Source organism: Opisthocomus hoazin, chromosome 1 (assembly GCF_030867145.1).
Source record: "Opisthocomus hoazin isolate bOpiHoa1 chromosome 1, bOpiHoa1.hap1, whole genome shotgun sequence".
NCBI classification, from domain to species: Eukaryota; Metazoa; Chordata; class Aves; order Opisthocomiformes; family Opisthocomidae; genus Opisthocomus; species Opisthocomus hoazin.
In genome coordinates, this window is record NC_134414.1 from 127,058,071 (window position 1) to 127,071,633 (window position 13,563).

General features: G+C 45.3%; 1 protein-coding gene across 2 annotated transcripts; it reads right to left on the reverse strand.

Annotated features, from left to right (window-relative positions):
* Positions 1-1,327: 1,327 nt before the first annotated feature.
* Positions 1,328-13,563, reverse strand: TAGLN3 (transgelin 3). 2 transcript variants are annotated; one of them, XM_009941230.2, is made up of 5 exons: positions 13,038-13,563; positions 12,437-12,618; positions 11,405-11,579; positions 6,075-6,177; positions 1,328-1,877 (listed from the first exon to the last, which is right to left on the reverse strand). In XM_009941230.2, the coding sequence occupies exons 2-5, from the start codon at positions 12,614-12,616 to the stop codon at positions 1,736-1,738; spliced, it is 600 nt and encodes a 199-aa protein (XP_009939532.1). In that variant the 5' UTR covers positions 12,617-12,618; positions 13,038-13,563; the 3' UTR covers positions 1,328-1,735. The 2 variants fall into 2 exon arrangements, with proteins under 2 accessions (XP_009939532.1, XP_009939533.1); XM_009941231.2 differs by lacking the exon at positions 13,038-13,563 and having other exon boundaries at positions 12,437-12,847.

Genomic DNA, 13,563 nt, shown 5'->3' on the forward strand with positions numbered 1-13,563 from the left:
CACATTTCCCTCCCTACTTTCCTGTTGGGAAGTAAACAGATTTTGTGAGTAAACCTGGCAGAGACAGTTCACAACAGCATGACAACCCTGAGGAGAAAACGGTGTGCACCCGCCGGGCATACGTGCCACACAGCCAAGAGGGGACCTGCGCTGGCTAGCAGGTCAGCCTGCTCTGGTGAGCTGCTGTGGCTCGAGGACTACGTCAGCAACGTTTCTACGGACTCTCCAGTAAACCGCCCCAAAACGAACCACCAGCCGCATTTACAGCCCGACACAGTGAGCGTAACAGGTTATTGAATTTGAACTGGTGGTGTTTTTCAGGTCAGAAGCATTCTGGTAGTTCTTCTGTTTCCTATTTGCATTCAAAACACACCTTGCCTTGCCTTTTTTCTTTATATAGTGTCAACTATCATAGTTTGATATATCATAAAACTATATGATACTATATAGTTTTATATAGTATCAACTCACCTCCGACTGACAGATCATCCTTTCGTGGTGAAGAATCCCCCAAGTCTGGAGATCCACCTGCTGCTGGTTGCTGTGCTGGGGATCTGTGACCAAAGCGGTTGGTAACACCCCAGTTTGGAGGCCATTGCTAAACGGTGCCTGCGCAGTGTCGAGGTCTTCTGCCTTTCTCATTCTGCCCCCAGGGCCAGGGATGGGGAAGAAGCTGGGAGAGGACATGGCCGGGACAGCTGACCAGAGGGATATCCCGTACATACGGTGCCCTGATCGCCAGCAGAAGCTCGGGGAAAAGGAGGGGGAAGAGGGATGCCGGTGGTTACAGCGTTTTATCTTCCTGAGCAACCACCACGCCCGCTGAGGCCCTGCTTTCCAGGATGTGGCTGAATGTTTGCCTGCCAGCGGGCAGCAGTGAATAAATTCCTTCTTTTGCTTTGCTTTCACACACAGATTTGATTTCCTTGTTAAACTGATATTATCTCTGCCCATAAGTCTTCCCAACTGGGGAGTGAGCAGGCAGCTGCTTGGGTGCCCAGCAGCCAGCTGGAGTCAGCCCAGCCTACTTGGTCAAGGGAAATCTGCGCTAAATTGGGTGGGACTACAGGAATCGGAGTCAGCGGATAGATAATGCACCCTTTCTTCTTTGTAGTAAAACACATTGGGCGTGCCTTTAGACAAACACTAAACTGAACATATAACACAGACTATAAATACTACAGCAAGGAGCCACTCAGAGAGGGCTCTGGGTTTCAGACAAGACAGATCAACCATTTAAAACATTTAACTCCCCAGCGCTGTACCGAATATTTGTTGGTTTTAATTGCTTTCACCTCCTTTAAATAACGAGTCTGAGAGGTGTCTTTCATTTGTTTTTATTCTTAGGTCAAACAATATCATCACTGAATTGTAGAACGAGGTTACTGGTTGAAATACAAGTGCGGTGTGAGACAATTAGGAAGATAACACTTTGCAAATAAATTAATACAGAATTATAATTGTCTTTGCATAGTTCAGAAGTGAAAAACAGGAGGCAGCAGCGCGCACGTGCTGTGAACTGACACACACCAGCACAAAAACCCAAGTGCCTAGATGAACTCTTGCAGCTGCAAATATAACAAACCAAACAAAAAATACCCCAAACCTCAGAAAGCGCTAACTATTAAAAACCAGGCAGAAAGGGAACTAATGAGCTTCTTTTTTCTTTTTCTTTTTTTCTTTTTTAACAGACCATGCTGCAGAAGGAGTGCTTTCTCTACAGACAGAGCTGCTGTTAGATAATCTGCCTTGGCATCCCATAGCCTGTCATACCCGACTGTGATGCTCCTTTGTTGCTGCCCATCTGAAGGCCTATTACGTTCTGTCCCTGGCGAAGCTGCTCTTCTGAAAATCCTCGTCGATTCTGCTGTGCTTTCCTGTCCAGATACACACAAAAAAAGCAATATCCAGACATACCGTCATTCTACATGTGCCCAGCAGGAGGATCGTGAAAAGAAATCTGAAATTGGCTCACGTGAAGAGACGTTCCCCCTGTAATGCAATATTTCATTTGCACCATCCCCTGGGCTGGACAATGCTGGCTGGGCTAATTGCTTTCCTGCAGTTAGAAGCAATGCTCTAGTCAAACCTACAACACTTCAGACTTTCACCGCGGCACTTATCCAAGAACCCCAGGGCACTTCCCCAGCAGCTCTGACAGGTAAAATATTTATGTAGTGCTGTATGTAACACTCATGATGGGATTAATTCGTGTTAAGCCCTATAGCCCTTAAAAGCTCTAGTCCATGGGATCTGATCAATGACACATTCACCTGTGCTGGAATACAAGTTGATACCCATCTAGAGCAACAGTACAAATTGGTGTAATTTAACTCAGTGGAGTAAATAAGAGCTGAACGTACCCAGAGAAACAATGGGACAGAGAAGTGACTTGCTCATTTTCGCAGAGCGGATGAGGCTTGCCCACAGGACAGAACAATTGCCCTGTTGCCATTTCCAGATCTCTCTCCTCTAAGCAATAGACTTTGCCCTTTGCACCTGTGTCTTAACTGTATGGCAGTCCTTTATCTTCTGTCAAAACATACTGACCACTTTTGTTTGGTGTCCCTGGTCTCAAAAGCCCTTTCGATCAATGAACCTTTGTTGGTGTTTGAAAGAAGCCTTTTCTCCCTGAAAACAGCGCTGAGGGCAGACGTGGCTGCTAAGAAGCGGCACAAGAATTTCTGCTCTGCTGCCTTGTGAGAAACTGTTCATCTCGGATTCATCTTTCATTTATACAAGGTGGGGAAAACAAGCCCTTTACCTGGGAGAAGCATCCTGCTGCTGCTGCCAAACAAACCGTATGAACCAGCAGAGCCCCAGACTGCGGGAGGCAGTCTCTCCAGACTCGACTCCCACCCACGTACAACCTTTCCCTCTGCTGTGTCTGTCTGTCTGTCTGTCCCGGGATCAGGCTACCCCGCAATACGGCATCGCGTTACAACTCCCTTTTCTCTCATCACTGCCAGATGAGAACGTGTGGTTAGGTGCCTGCTGTGATTGAAAGCCATCAACGCGATCTTCTCTGTGAGGGTCTGATCCTGCACCATGCTGAGCACCCTGGCTCGAGTCCAAAGCAGCACTTCAACTCTTCGCAAGGCTCAGGGCATTCAGGACATTGCAGGAGAAGAATCCATGTCTACATGAAAAGCCATCCCAGCAGAAAGGTGAGAAAGATCCACAGGAAACCAGTACTGACCCGCCACTTTTCTGAACGGGTCTCCAGTGCTGCTGCAGAGACTGTTCAGGGGGCTTGCAGAGGCCCATGGCAGGCTCTCCGATGCCACAGCTCTCGCCGGAAAGCATGCTGTTGTGGAAAGAGGCACCCAGAACTGCTGCTTAATTTCTTTTTCAAAATCCTTACACGGGCACTGAACTACTGCCAGGATCTCCACCAGAGGATGTTTTTAGAACTACTCCTATTACCTAATTGAATCTCAGGTTCACTGTATCTGCCTTCATTTTAATTAAAATCCCAGCAACACATTCTATTTTTTTTTCTTTTTCCTCCTTGAATTTTCAGCTGTGTTGTGAAGTAATTCGGCAGAAAGATGAAATATAACTATGAACATGAAAAAAAATGAGAACTGCAAAGGAGAAATAGAGAGACCACAGGGGAGTCTGGGTATGTTAATGGAAGTTGATTACATACACAGTTTGGATCACATAGTGTTATTTTTGCCATCATCAGCAACGCATTTAGTATGCGCATTTAGTCTTGTGGATAACAACGTGTATTTGTGGTTTGCTTTTAGGTTGGTGGAAATAGCCTTAACTGAGGCTGCAGAGCAGTAGGTGAGGGCGAGCCTCTTCCCCTCAGTGTCTCGCTCTCATTCAAGTTCTGTTTGGCCTGCCTGCCATCACCCGGTATCGCCCTTACTGCAAACCGAGCCCACCGCGCAGATCTGTTAACTTCTTGTGCCAACTTTGCACCGGTGCTCGTGGCTGCCAAACCTCAGGACAGCAGCCAGCCACGGGTCCACGAACCTTGCTAAGGGCATGCAAGGCAGGGGCAGTCAGGCCCAGTGGGACGGGGTATGCGAGACACAAGCAATGGAAAGTTACACGGCTCAGCTCAGGTGCGAGGGGTATCTTAATCGCTGTAGATCCCTGCACGGATACTCTTCTTCCATTTAATCTTGACTTCTTTCAATTTAACTTAAGGTGATTAAGAATCAGCCTGAAAGCCCTGACTCATGACTAACATGGGGTGGCAGTGAGGGGGCTTGATCTGCCTGACTGGATGGGTAAGCTACGCAGAAAACAGCTCCTGATCTGCCATACGTTGTTTCCTTATAGAAATAACATCAATTTTCCTTAAGGCAGCGGCTACAAAATGGTATTTCAGGGGCTGACACAGATACAGATAGGCTAGCCAAGCAGTGCGAGCAGGACAGACAGCTAGGGGAGAAGGCAGCTGATCACATCTTCATTTATGCCAATGAAAACTGCTCCCACCCACAATTAAGAGTCCAGATGAAAATTAATTTTTCCACGTAGGACTTTGTTTTAGTTACATAAAACAAATAAGCCCGTCTGGGTCATAGTGATTTCATGTCTGGTTTATATTAAAGCATGTAACTGGATTTGAATTTTAAACCCAATTATATTCAATAAATACAAATCTCTTTGTGGACTGTATTAAGTTAATTTTAACTAATATCACATAAAGAATGCATAGGGGGTTGCACTTACTCACCTAAAATTAAGGTCTCCCTTAGCCTCAGTCAAACCAGCCCAAGGTTTGAGACAAACCAAGCGAAGTTTGCTTTGCTTTTGCTGACCCTCACCTAGGCATCAGAAAATTCCAGGAAACCAAAGACAAGCAGCCAGCACTCTTTTTGGTAACACTCCTCAGACACATCAGCACAAGAAATACTCTTGGATGGCGGACTCTCATTTCAATAACATGCCTGTGGGGCAGGAGGGCTAACGGTGGGAGGATTTCCTTTTCTTCCTGTGCCCGCATCTCAGGCTCCTTAGCCAAAACAAATGGAGTTTTAGAGCAAATAAACAGCTTTGCCGAGACAGAAGATTCTTCACAGATAAATGCTACTCCCCAAGAAAAAAGATGACTAGGAAATGGAATCTCTTTTGGTCTGATGAAAAATGGAAAGAGACTTCATGCCTTCTCTTTGCTCGTTAAAGGGATCACTAAGTGGGGGTTTGCAGACATCCATGACAGCCTTGTCTTCACTGGTCGTTCGGTCTGTTATCTGATGTGAGGCAAAGGCACGCTTTTCCTGCCAGCTACTCTTAGAAGTCTTAGTGTCTGCATGGCTGCTGCTATTTTGTTCCCTTTTCTTCATAAGTGGATATAGAGGATTAGCTGAAGCTGCTAAACAGATGAATGTCATGAAAACTGGTGGCTGAATTTCCTAAGTATTGTTGCTCTCCTTCTAGGGAATAAGAGTGAGGGGTAATGTCAATGGACAAGAACATTACGTCTCTTCTGAGATCGCTGTGGGCCCCTCATGCAGCAAGACGGGAATGCTGTGAAGGGGCCTGGAGCGGGATGCCGCGCTCCTCCCTGTGCGCGCTGCCCACAGCCAGCCAGCCACGAGGGTCCCCACGCAAGCACGCATACCTCCACCCCGACGCAGCCTGCGGCAGCCTTGTTCCAAAGGGGTGCCTCCAGGAGGAAGCCAGAGCTGGAGCCACGGGCCACGCGCTCCTCAGGCGCGGTACCAGTAGCGCTCTCCCAGCTCCGGAGCAGGAGGCACGTGTAAGGTGGGGTGAGGGGGGCTACGTAAGAAAAGGCAGCAGCATGGCCGTGCTACACAGCTCACACAGGGCTCCTCCCCAGCAGCCCTTGTGTAACTGTAGGCTGACAAGATACGGTAAGACGTGATGCTGCTGAAGCTGGGAACCAGTGAAGGGTAGAAAATGTCGCTGCCTCGTTGGGTATTTGCTTCCCTCCTCTAGACTCCGGAGAGAAAATCTCTCCATTAAAAGGAAACTTTGGAAAGATTCTTCCCTTCCTTTCCCAGTAAATTTCCCTAAAGCCTAAAGGCAGACAATATTACCAGCTTCCCGGGGACAACAGCTCTGAGCAGCTGTGCTTCCGACTTTACCTGTGAAACCAGGATGGATCGCCTTTGTAGCAGCCGTCATCCTTGGTGACTGCCAAACTGCCCAGAGCCATTAAGGTTCTCTGCACTGCTGCCATGTCCTTCCCTAGAAAGCCAGACAGGGAAATTAATATAAAAAAAAAAAATCCTTGCAGAACAAAGAGCTTGGCACACTGATAGACACTTTTATCCAATGTATTAACTAATTCCCTCAGCTCCCTTGAAAAAGTACATTAATAGGATTATAAATACTATTTTACAGTTGCTGAAATGGTGGTACTGACATGCAAGATCTTATTCAAAGTCAAAGGGACAGTGTTAAAGCAAAACTTAATAATTCAGACATTTCCAGATTTCCAGGCCTCTGGCTCTTTTAATGCCTTCCCCCATGCTATTTTAAGTCCTTCTAGATAATCCTTTTGCCAAAATTTTCTCCTAAGAAGAGATCACTTTGGTGTACAAAGAACAATAATACACTCAATAAAACATGGCTGAAGGAGAACAATGTGGTAAATAACTGTGCTGTGTCTCAGCTTCTTCACCTGTAAACTGGTAGGACTGATCCCACCATTTAACCCCTGGTATTTCCAGGCAGTCCCTGTACTAACAGAGCTCATGGCAGTCCTGGAGAGGTTCTGTGTGGACAACTTGCATCAGTCCTTCCTAATTCACCCATCAGATCACCTCCCAGATCCTTCCTACAGTCCTTTCTCAGGCTGCCAAAAATTCACACTCTGCAGTTTCATACTTTCAGCTCCTGCCACCCAGTCCACTATTCTTTCACTTTCTTCCTCCCTATGTTATCTCAGTTTATTCCTCATTTCAAAAAGTCAGAGCTCGTATCATCTTTAGCCAAGTAAAAGTTACATATCTGGTCATCATGAGTCCTTTAGGTTCCCTCCATAAACAACAGAGAGACAAAAGCTTATCAAGGGATAATTTATCCCACCTGTACTGAGAGGAGTGAACTTGCATATGACTTGCTTAGAGGCACACCTTCCACCTAGCTGAAAAATCACCAGATTTCCAAGAGGGTACCTTATACCTTTGAAATATAAGGCACATTTTCAATAAAGGTTTGCATTTCAAAAATGGTATTCCCCCCCCTCCTGTCTCTCCTTCCAAAATTCGAATAAATAAATAAATTTTCCTTTTTGGCCAACATCTTTTGTCAATTCCTCCAGTGAATTAAAAAAAAAAGACAGAAATTTAAAGAATAATTATTTTTTCTTAGTTCTTCCTCTTCACTTTGTCACTTGGTGTAAAAAGGGCAGGGAACATAAAGCTATCAGAGTCAGACAGACTTTAACTCATTACCCAATCCAGATATGCTAACTTTCGGAAAACTGTCTAGCAAAAATGGGTTGCAGCATATACTTCCAGTTGTGTGAAGTGATAAGTTGTTGAAAATCTGCCTCTCTGCCTGAAATCCTTCCATAAGTGTTTCTATGTTCCCTTTCTTTCTGTTCCAGTTCTACTTCTTCCCTAAAATAATCTATTTAGTGAAAAGATCTGACTTAGACTGTGAGCTCTTCACATGGGAAAATAAGTAATTCATAAAAACATGAGATACTAGACATATGATATGATAACCGATTTCAGAAATACCTCTAGTGGACCAATATTAGTGAAAATTACTGCAGACCAGCTGGAGTGTAGAGGGAAGCGAGCGTTGCACATTCTGTGTTTATGCTGTGCATCACCCTCATCACAGGCAGATGCAGTTCAGGGCTTTGGCTGATACAAAGCTAAATGTGTAACACGCTGGTGAGCAAGACACCCTAAAGCTGAAAACCTCTAGCAGCTTCCAACTGTGGCTGTCATACAGCCTATTAATGTTTATAGCAATCCTATCTGCAGGGGACCGTTTGCTCAGAAAATAAATTGTGAGCCATCCAGAACCCTTGTTTTACTGTATTTTTAAATGCAAAGTGCATCAGACGGAGTCCTTGCTCCAGAGGGCAGCTGAAGAGCCGACATCCCACGCACACACAGGGAAGAGCGCGAGGCAGAAGCCCTCCGAGCTCCCTGGAGCAGCAGATGCACCATATGCTGTAACAGATGCCACACGCAACGTCCTTGGGAGGCCTCTGGTAAAACAGGGCGTGCGGTGACTGGCTGGGATGAAGAGGGACGCGAAGAAGGGTTTAAAAGTGAATGAGCTGAATAATGACGGCAAGCACAGAAAAAAAAGAAAAAGAAACAAAAGACGGGTAGCAAAATATGATGGTCAGCGTCGCGGAGCCATCTGGCAGCCCACCCCCACGCTGCACTCGGCGTTGCTTTATTTGTCCGTGGGGAGTGGGAGACGCTGCAGGGGAAGAAACGGGGCGAGTGGGAGCCGAGTGCCACGTGACAAAGCAAAGCCACGGCCACAGCCCTGCTTGGCAGAGCCTTCTTGCTGCTCACGGGGGGTGCTCCGGGTGAGGGAAGAGCCCAAATCTACGCGCCCTTGCGACACGTACCCTCTCCAGCAAAGGACACAAGCGGCTCGATGGTCAGCATGAAAAAGGCTGTGAAAAATTTTAAATTTCCACTGAGAAAGTCACCTAACGCTGCAGCCACCTGAGAGATCATATGTATTCTCTGCAGCCCGGCTTGTATCTGGCATTGCAGAGAACTGCGGTCAGTGCCTTCCCTCAGCTCTGGTACCCGCTCTCTGACAGCCACGTGGGCTGCCTGCCTGGCCCCAGCCTCCCTGAATCATGCTGCGGGGACCCATGCCGACGGCACTTCTGCATCTTCAGCGTCGTCCAAAGCGTGCTGGGAATAGCACAGCCCCGTAGAGGACCTTGGCACTGCCTGTACAAGGAGGAAGGGGCCTCTGCTCACTTCTTAGAATCATGGAATGCTTTGGGCTGGAAGGGACTTTTAAAGGTCATCTAGCCCAACACCTCTGCAGTGAGCAGGGACATCTTCAACTAGACCAGGTTGCTCAGAGCCCCGTCCAGCCTGACCTTGAACGTTTCCAGATATGGGGCCTCCACTACCTCTCTGTGCTAAGCCTTTCTCTTTGGGGGAAACCTGTCTGGAAGGCCGCCTTCTCCAGGTCCAGAAAGGGGAAGGTTCAAACCCAAAGACAGGGAATTGCTCTGCATAGTATTCCTGAAATGCTTTTTTGTAAAGGCTGAAAAAGTACTCCGAGGTACAGCTGCCTCCTGCCTGCCTGGAAATATAGCAGGGAGGAATCTGTAAAAAACAGTAAACATAGTATCTTGGGCATGGATTATTGGAAGATGCTCAGCACAGTACATTTAAGTAAGAAAGGATTGAAAGAGAGGTGATACTTCTCCTGGACCACAAAGTCACAGAGATGAAGAAAAATGCTCCAGATGGACTGAATGAGTTTGAAACAACCAACAGCAGATTGCGTCCTAAAACATTTCCATTAATCATTACTAAGAAATTCAAAGCAAAAGCTCTTGCAAAGAAAATAGTGGCTGAGAAAAGCTGTTTTTCAGTCACATACTTTTCTTTCCCTATAAAAATACATTGACATCTCCTCTCTTTCTAAAGAGGTTATGGCCTGAAGTATAGAAGCACTGTAATTATGAAACAGTGAAAAAGAGCCTGTCCTTTCTCTCCAGCTAATGCATCCAGGTTCAGATGATACAGCCCTGAAGCAGCACAGATGCTAGAGGTCAGAATCACAGTTAGACACAAAAAGCTTGCAGTGACTCACTGCTGGAGAGACATACTGTTTCATCTCGGCACTGAAATGAGCAGCAGGAGAGATGAAAAGGGAGTGGGAAAGTGAGGAGACACAGATTAGTTTTGGGAAGTCCTAAAATAGCAGTGGAGAAAAGTCCTGTATGTCTCCCTGCTAGGTTGCGAGTTGTGCTTTGACTTCCCGTCCTCTGGAAGTTACCCGCTTTTTTCCTTACTGTTGAGAAAAGGCGATGACTGAAAAGGAAGAGAAATGAGGAGAGATCCACTATCATTAGGAGCTTTTTCTCTTCAAAGCCAGTCCTTTTCTTCATAAGGATCAACGTACCACACTTTCATTTGCATGGTGTGAAGCCTTTATGAGATGCAAAAGACCGCAAAGAACAGCATCTGAAATGAGCTATTATCATCCCCTACAAGATAGATGGACCTTCTCTTTCAGCAGCCTGCGAGGCTGAGGCGGGGGGAGGGCGTTACTCCAGGAAGGTGAAAATCCCTGCATTTAAGACGTTTAAAGGTAGATTGGACGAAAAACTGAAGACTGAACTGGAAGAAACAATCCTGCCCTTGTGCCCAAAGGTAGGATTTGTCAAGTAAATCTGGCACGCTAATAACACTACAGACCCCAGTAACTCCAGCCGTCAGAGCTCCCTCGCCTTTCATTCCTCGAGCTGCCCTTCAAAGGGGTGATCTCTTCTATGTATCGCAACAGCCTGTAAAAATAAACCCCACTGTTTTTGCTCCATGTGCATTCCCACACAAACTATCCTGACCAGCTTTCTCAGTGGATTGTATCCCTCTTTCCACTCCTTCATTCTTACAGCAGATTTTTGACCCTTTCACACCTGCCTTTCACTACCCTGCAGCTGTCCTTCCTGAGCCCCCACACGATGCACCCTGCATCACCTTGTCCAGAGGGCTGCAGGATACACAGGGGATTTGGTTAGAGCACCAGGCAGGGATTGCCCCACCACAGAAGTGGGCAAAACCAGCCATACGACCGCGCAAATGACTCAGCTCTTCAGGAACTAGAACACACAGTTTCCGAGTTTCAAGCATGGGATGGAGATAGCCTCCACCTGGGTTACTGCAACACCACAGGGGCACTCTGAATTTTTCTTGCTGTTGCCATAGTGACCTCTCTTAAAAAACTGTATCCTTAGAGAGAGATGCTCAGCTAACACGGTGTTGGCAGTGAGTTTTCCTTCTCGCTAGTCATAAATGAGCCCTCATAAGCTCCACAGAGGCATATATGCTCCTGGGAATGCATTTTATAGCTCTAATTTAAGCTTTGCTTATAATTTGAAAACTGCAATAAAATCTTGTCATCAGAAAATAAGGGTTTTCCGTATTTGCTATTAGAAGCTATTTACTCGGAAATAATTAGCATAAAGAACATTTGTTTTATTAGGTCTGCGGATTTCTATCAGAATGATGGGCTTTTGGATAACACATGAGCTTGGAAATGCTCCATTATGCCCTCAGGGTAATATAAATCCCTCAGAGTAGATAATGCACCACCGGAAGAACACGGTAATAAGGTAAGGCAAACAGAAACAAAAGATAATTACATTAGAGAATATAGCTTAGACAAAATGCACCATTACAACACACCAAAGCAAAGTAAAATGAAGACTGCAAGCTGATTTCCAGTTTATTATTTTTACCTTCCCATAAATCCACTGTCTGGAAAATATCTGTTGTTCTTACTCCGTAGATTTCGGCAGCTTTTAAGAACTGAGAAATTTGTTCCATCTGCTTGAAAGCCATTTTTGATTCAGAGATCTTTGCAATAGGCTCATTTCCCTTTGGATGTAAACTGTTTATTAACTTGCATAACAGCTGAGAGATAAATACAGAAACAAAATTAGAAAGCAGTCACCAAACCAGAAGGCAATTTCTGCACATGAAATGATGCTGCAAAATGCTTTTGACCTGGCCAGTTTCTGTCAGGGACATAATTTCTTCAATTAAAAACAAAGAAGGGAATTGAACATAATCAAAGTATATTAGAAATGCATTAAAGCTTTCATTAACTGATGGCAATAGCCTGACCGTATAAATCATAATCTGCTAGAAACAACAAAGCAATCACTGCTAAAGGTTACATAACAACTGACAGAGAAGAAACCACATGCCCGAGCCAAAAAAATAAGCAATGTCAATTGAAATATTGTTGAAGTCACTTTGGCAGGGGTTCAATGATTAGCGTATTCTTGCAGCCCACTGCAAGCAGCAGCATCTGCCTGTTGTTCCATAAACCAATGGAATACAACGTTTTAACTACAGAAGTATTCCCAAGAAGAAAACAGTTATGGCATAATCCAATCTTTCAGATTTTCTGTATCTGTCCATCTTTCCCTACCAACACTGAATATTTCTTAAAGAGAGAAGTATACATATAATTTTAACACAGATCTAATTCAACTGTATGAGAAAAGGTGCTGGAGGAGTGAGTCATACTAATATATAACATGCATGACTCATAAGAATCACAAGTACTGTGCTAATCCTAGTGCACTAGTAGAATAATTATCTTCTGAGATTAAGACTCCTGGTCAAAAGGAAATAAATCAGATACTAAGATACATATTTCTGCACTGGCCATGAGCTCTGACCAATTTAGGTAGCAGACAACAGGAAATAACGACACTGTGCTTATAAACACATGCAAGTATATAACTGGACAAAACACTTACTGTTCCATCCATCAGCCAGGTCTGAAAATGCTGCCTTCCAGGAGGAGGGTGCTCTATCTGTTCTCCACACTGTACAATAATCCAGTTCACCAGCCTAGACTCTAATTCCGGGTCATATTTCTGTTCAATCTTTTCCTGAACTTCTCGGCTTAAGCCATAGCTTGGTCCTCTGTTAGCCATCTCTGGAACCAAAGCAGAACTTGCTTAGTGGGTAGGGTCCTGATCTGCAGCTTTGACGTATGCACCGGAAAATTAAAGAAAAGAGTGAACAGCCTGCCCTATACGTTAGACAGTCGAACAGATGTTCATCAACACTGAAAGTAACTGCTCGGCACCGGTTATAGCTGTTCTGCAGAACAGGGGAGGGATCAACGAGGGAATATCCTTTTCCAAAAGCACAAATCAGATAAATTTGTTTCTTAAAAACCAAGAAAAAAACACCAGTCCCCCCTGCCCGACCACAAAAAAAACAAAAGAAGAAAAGCAAGACTTGAAACAGAGTAGGTTTTAAAGAGAGAACAGGTTTACAGAGAATACAATACAGTTCTCAGATCAACGTTAGAGCTGCCTGCAAATTCAAAAGCACTTTAAAATTGCCTACCTAATACTTGCTAATAAGAAGAAGGTTGTACATGGGAGCTCAAGCAATCCGATAAAGGATGCAGTCAGGGTCTTCCTCAGTAGAGATGCCGGGATGGATATCCAGAGATCAGCAAACTGAAAAGCGTTGATGAATTTAAGAGACGGAGGCTGCCACAATGCCCTGCTGCTGCTGCAGCATCGTGGTTTGAAGAACAGTGTATTGATTTGATTTTCCTCACATATGAGGAGGGTCAAAGCAGGGGCGTTGCTAAGAGCCATTAAAGAGGCCTGCCTACTCAGTCACAGCCCGGGGATCCTGTTTATCTCGCCCATCTGCAGTCTGTTTTCATGCACGTTTCCTCAGCCTTGCTGTTCACCCTTCAGGCTCAGTTTTACTCCACCTAGTCTGCATCAACCCAAACTGCACCAAGCATCCCAGCGCCAGATAGTTAGAAATAGAGGGACTTCACTCCGTTAAACAAAGGTAACGGAAATCACCGCACATCTCACTTATCTTTCATCACAAAGCAGAAGCAAAACCTTTT

Coding starts and splice junctions, on each gene's coding strand:
- TAGLN3 (XM_009941230.2), bottom strand. CDS start 12,616: ATGGCTAACAGAGGACCAAGCTATGGCTTAAGCCGAGAAGTTCAGGAA. Junction 11,580..12,436: donor CCTGGCTGATGGATGGAACA/GTAAGTGTTTTG, acceptor TTTATCTCTCAG/CTGTTATGCAAGTTAATAAA. Junction 6,178..11,404: donor GACAGTGGATTTATGGGAAG/GTAAAAATAATA, acceptor CTGGCTTTCTAG/GGAAGGACATGGCAGCAGTG.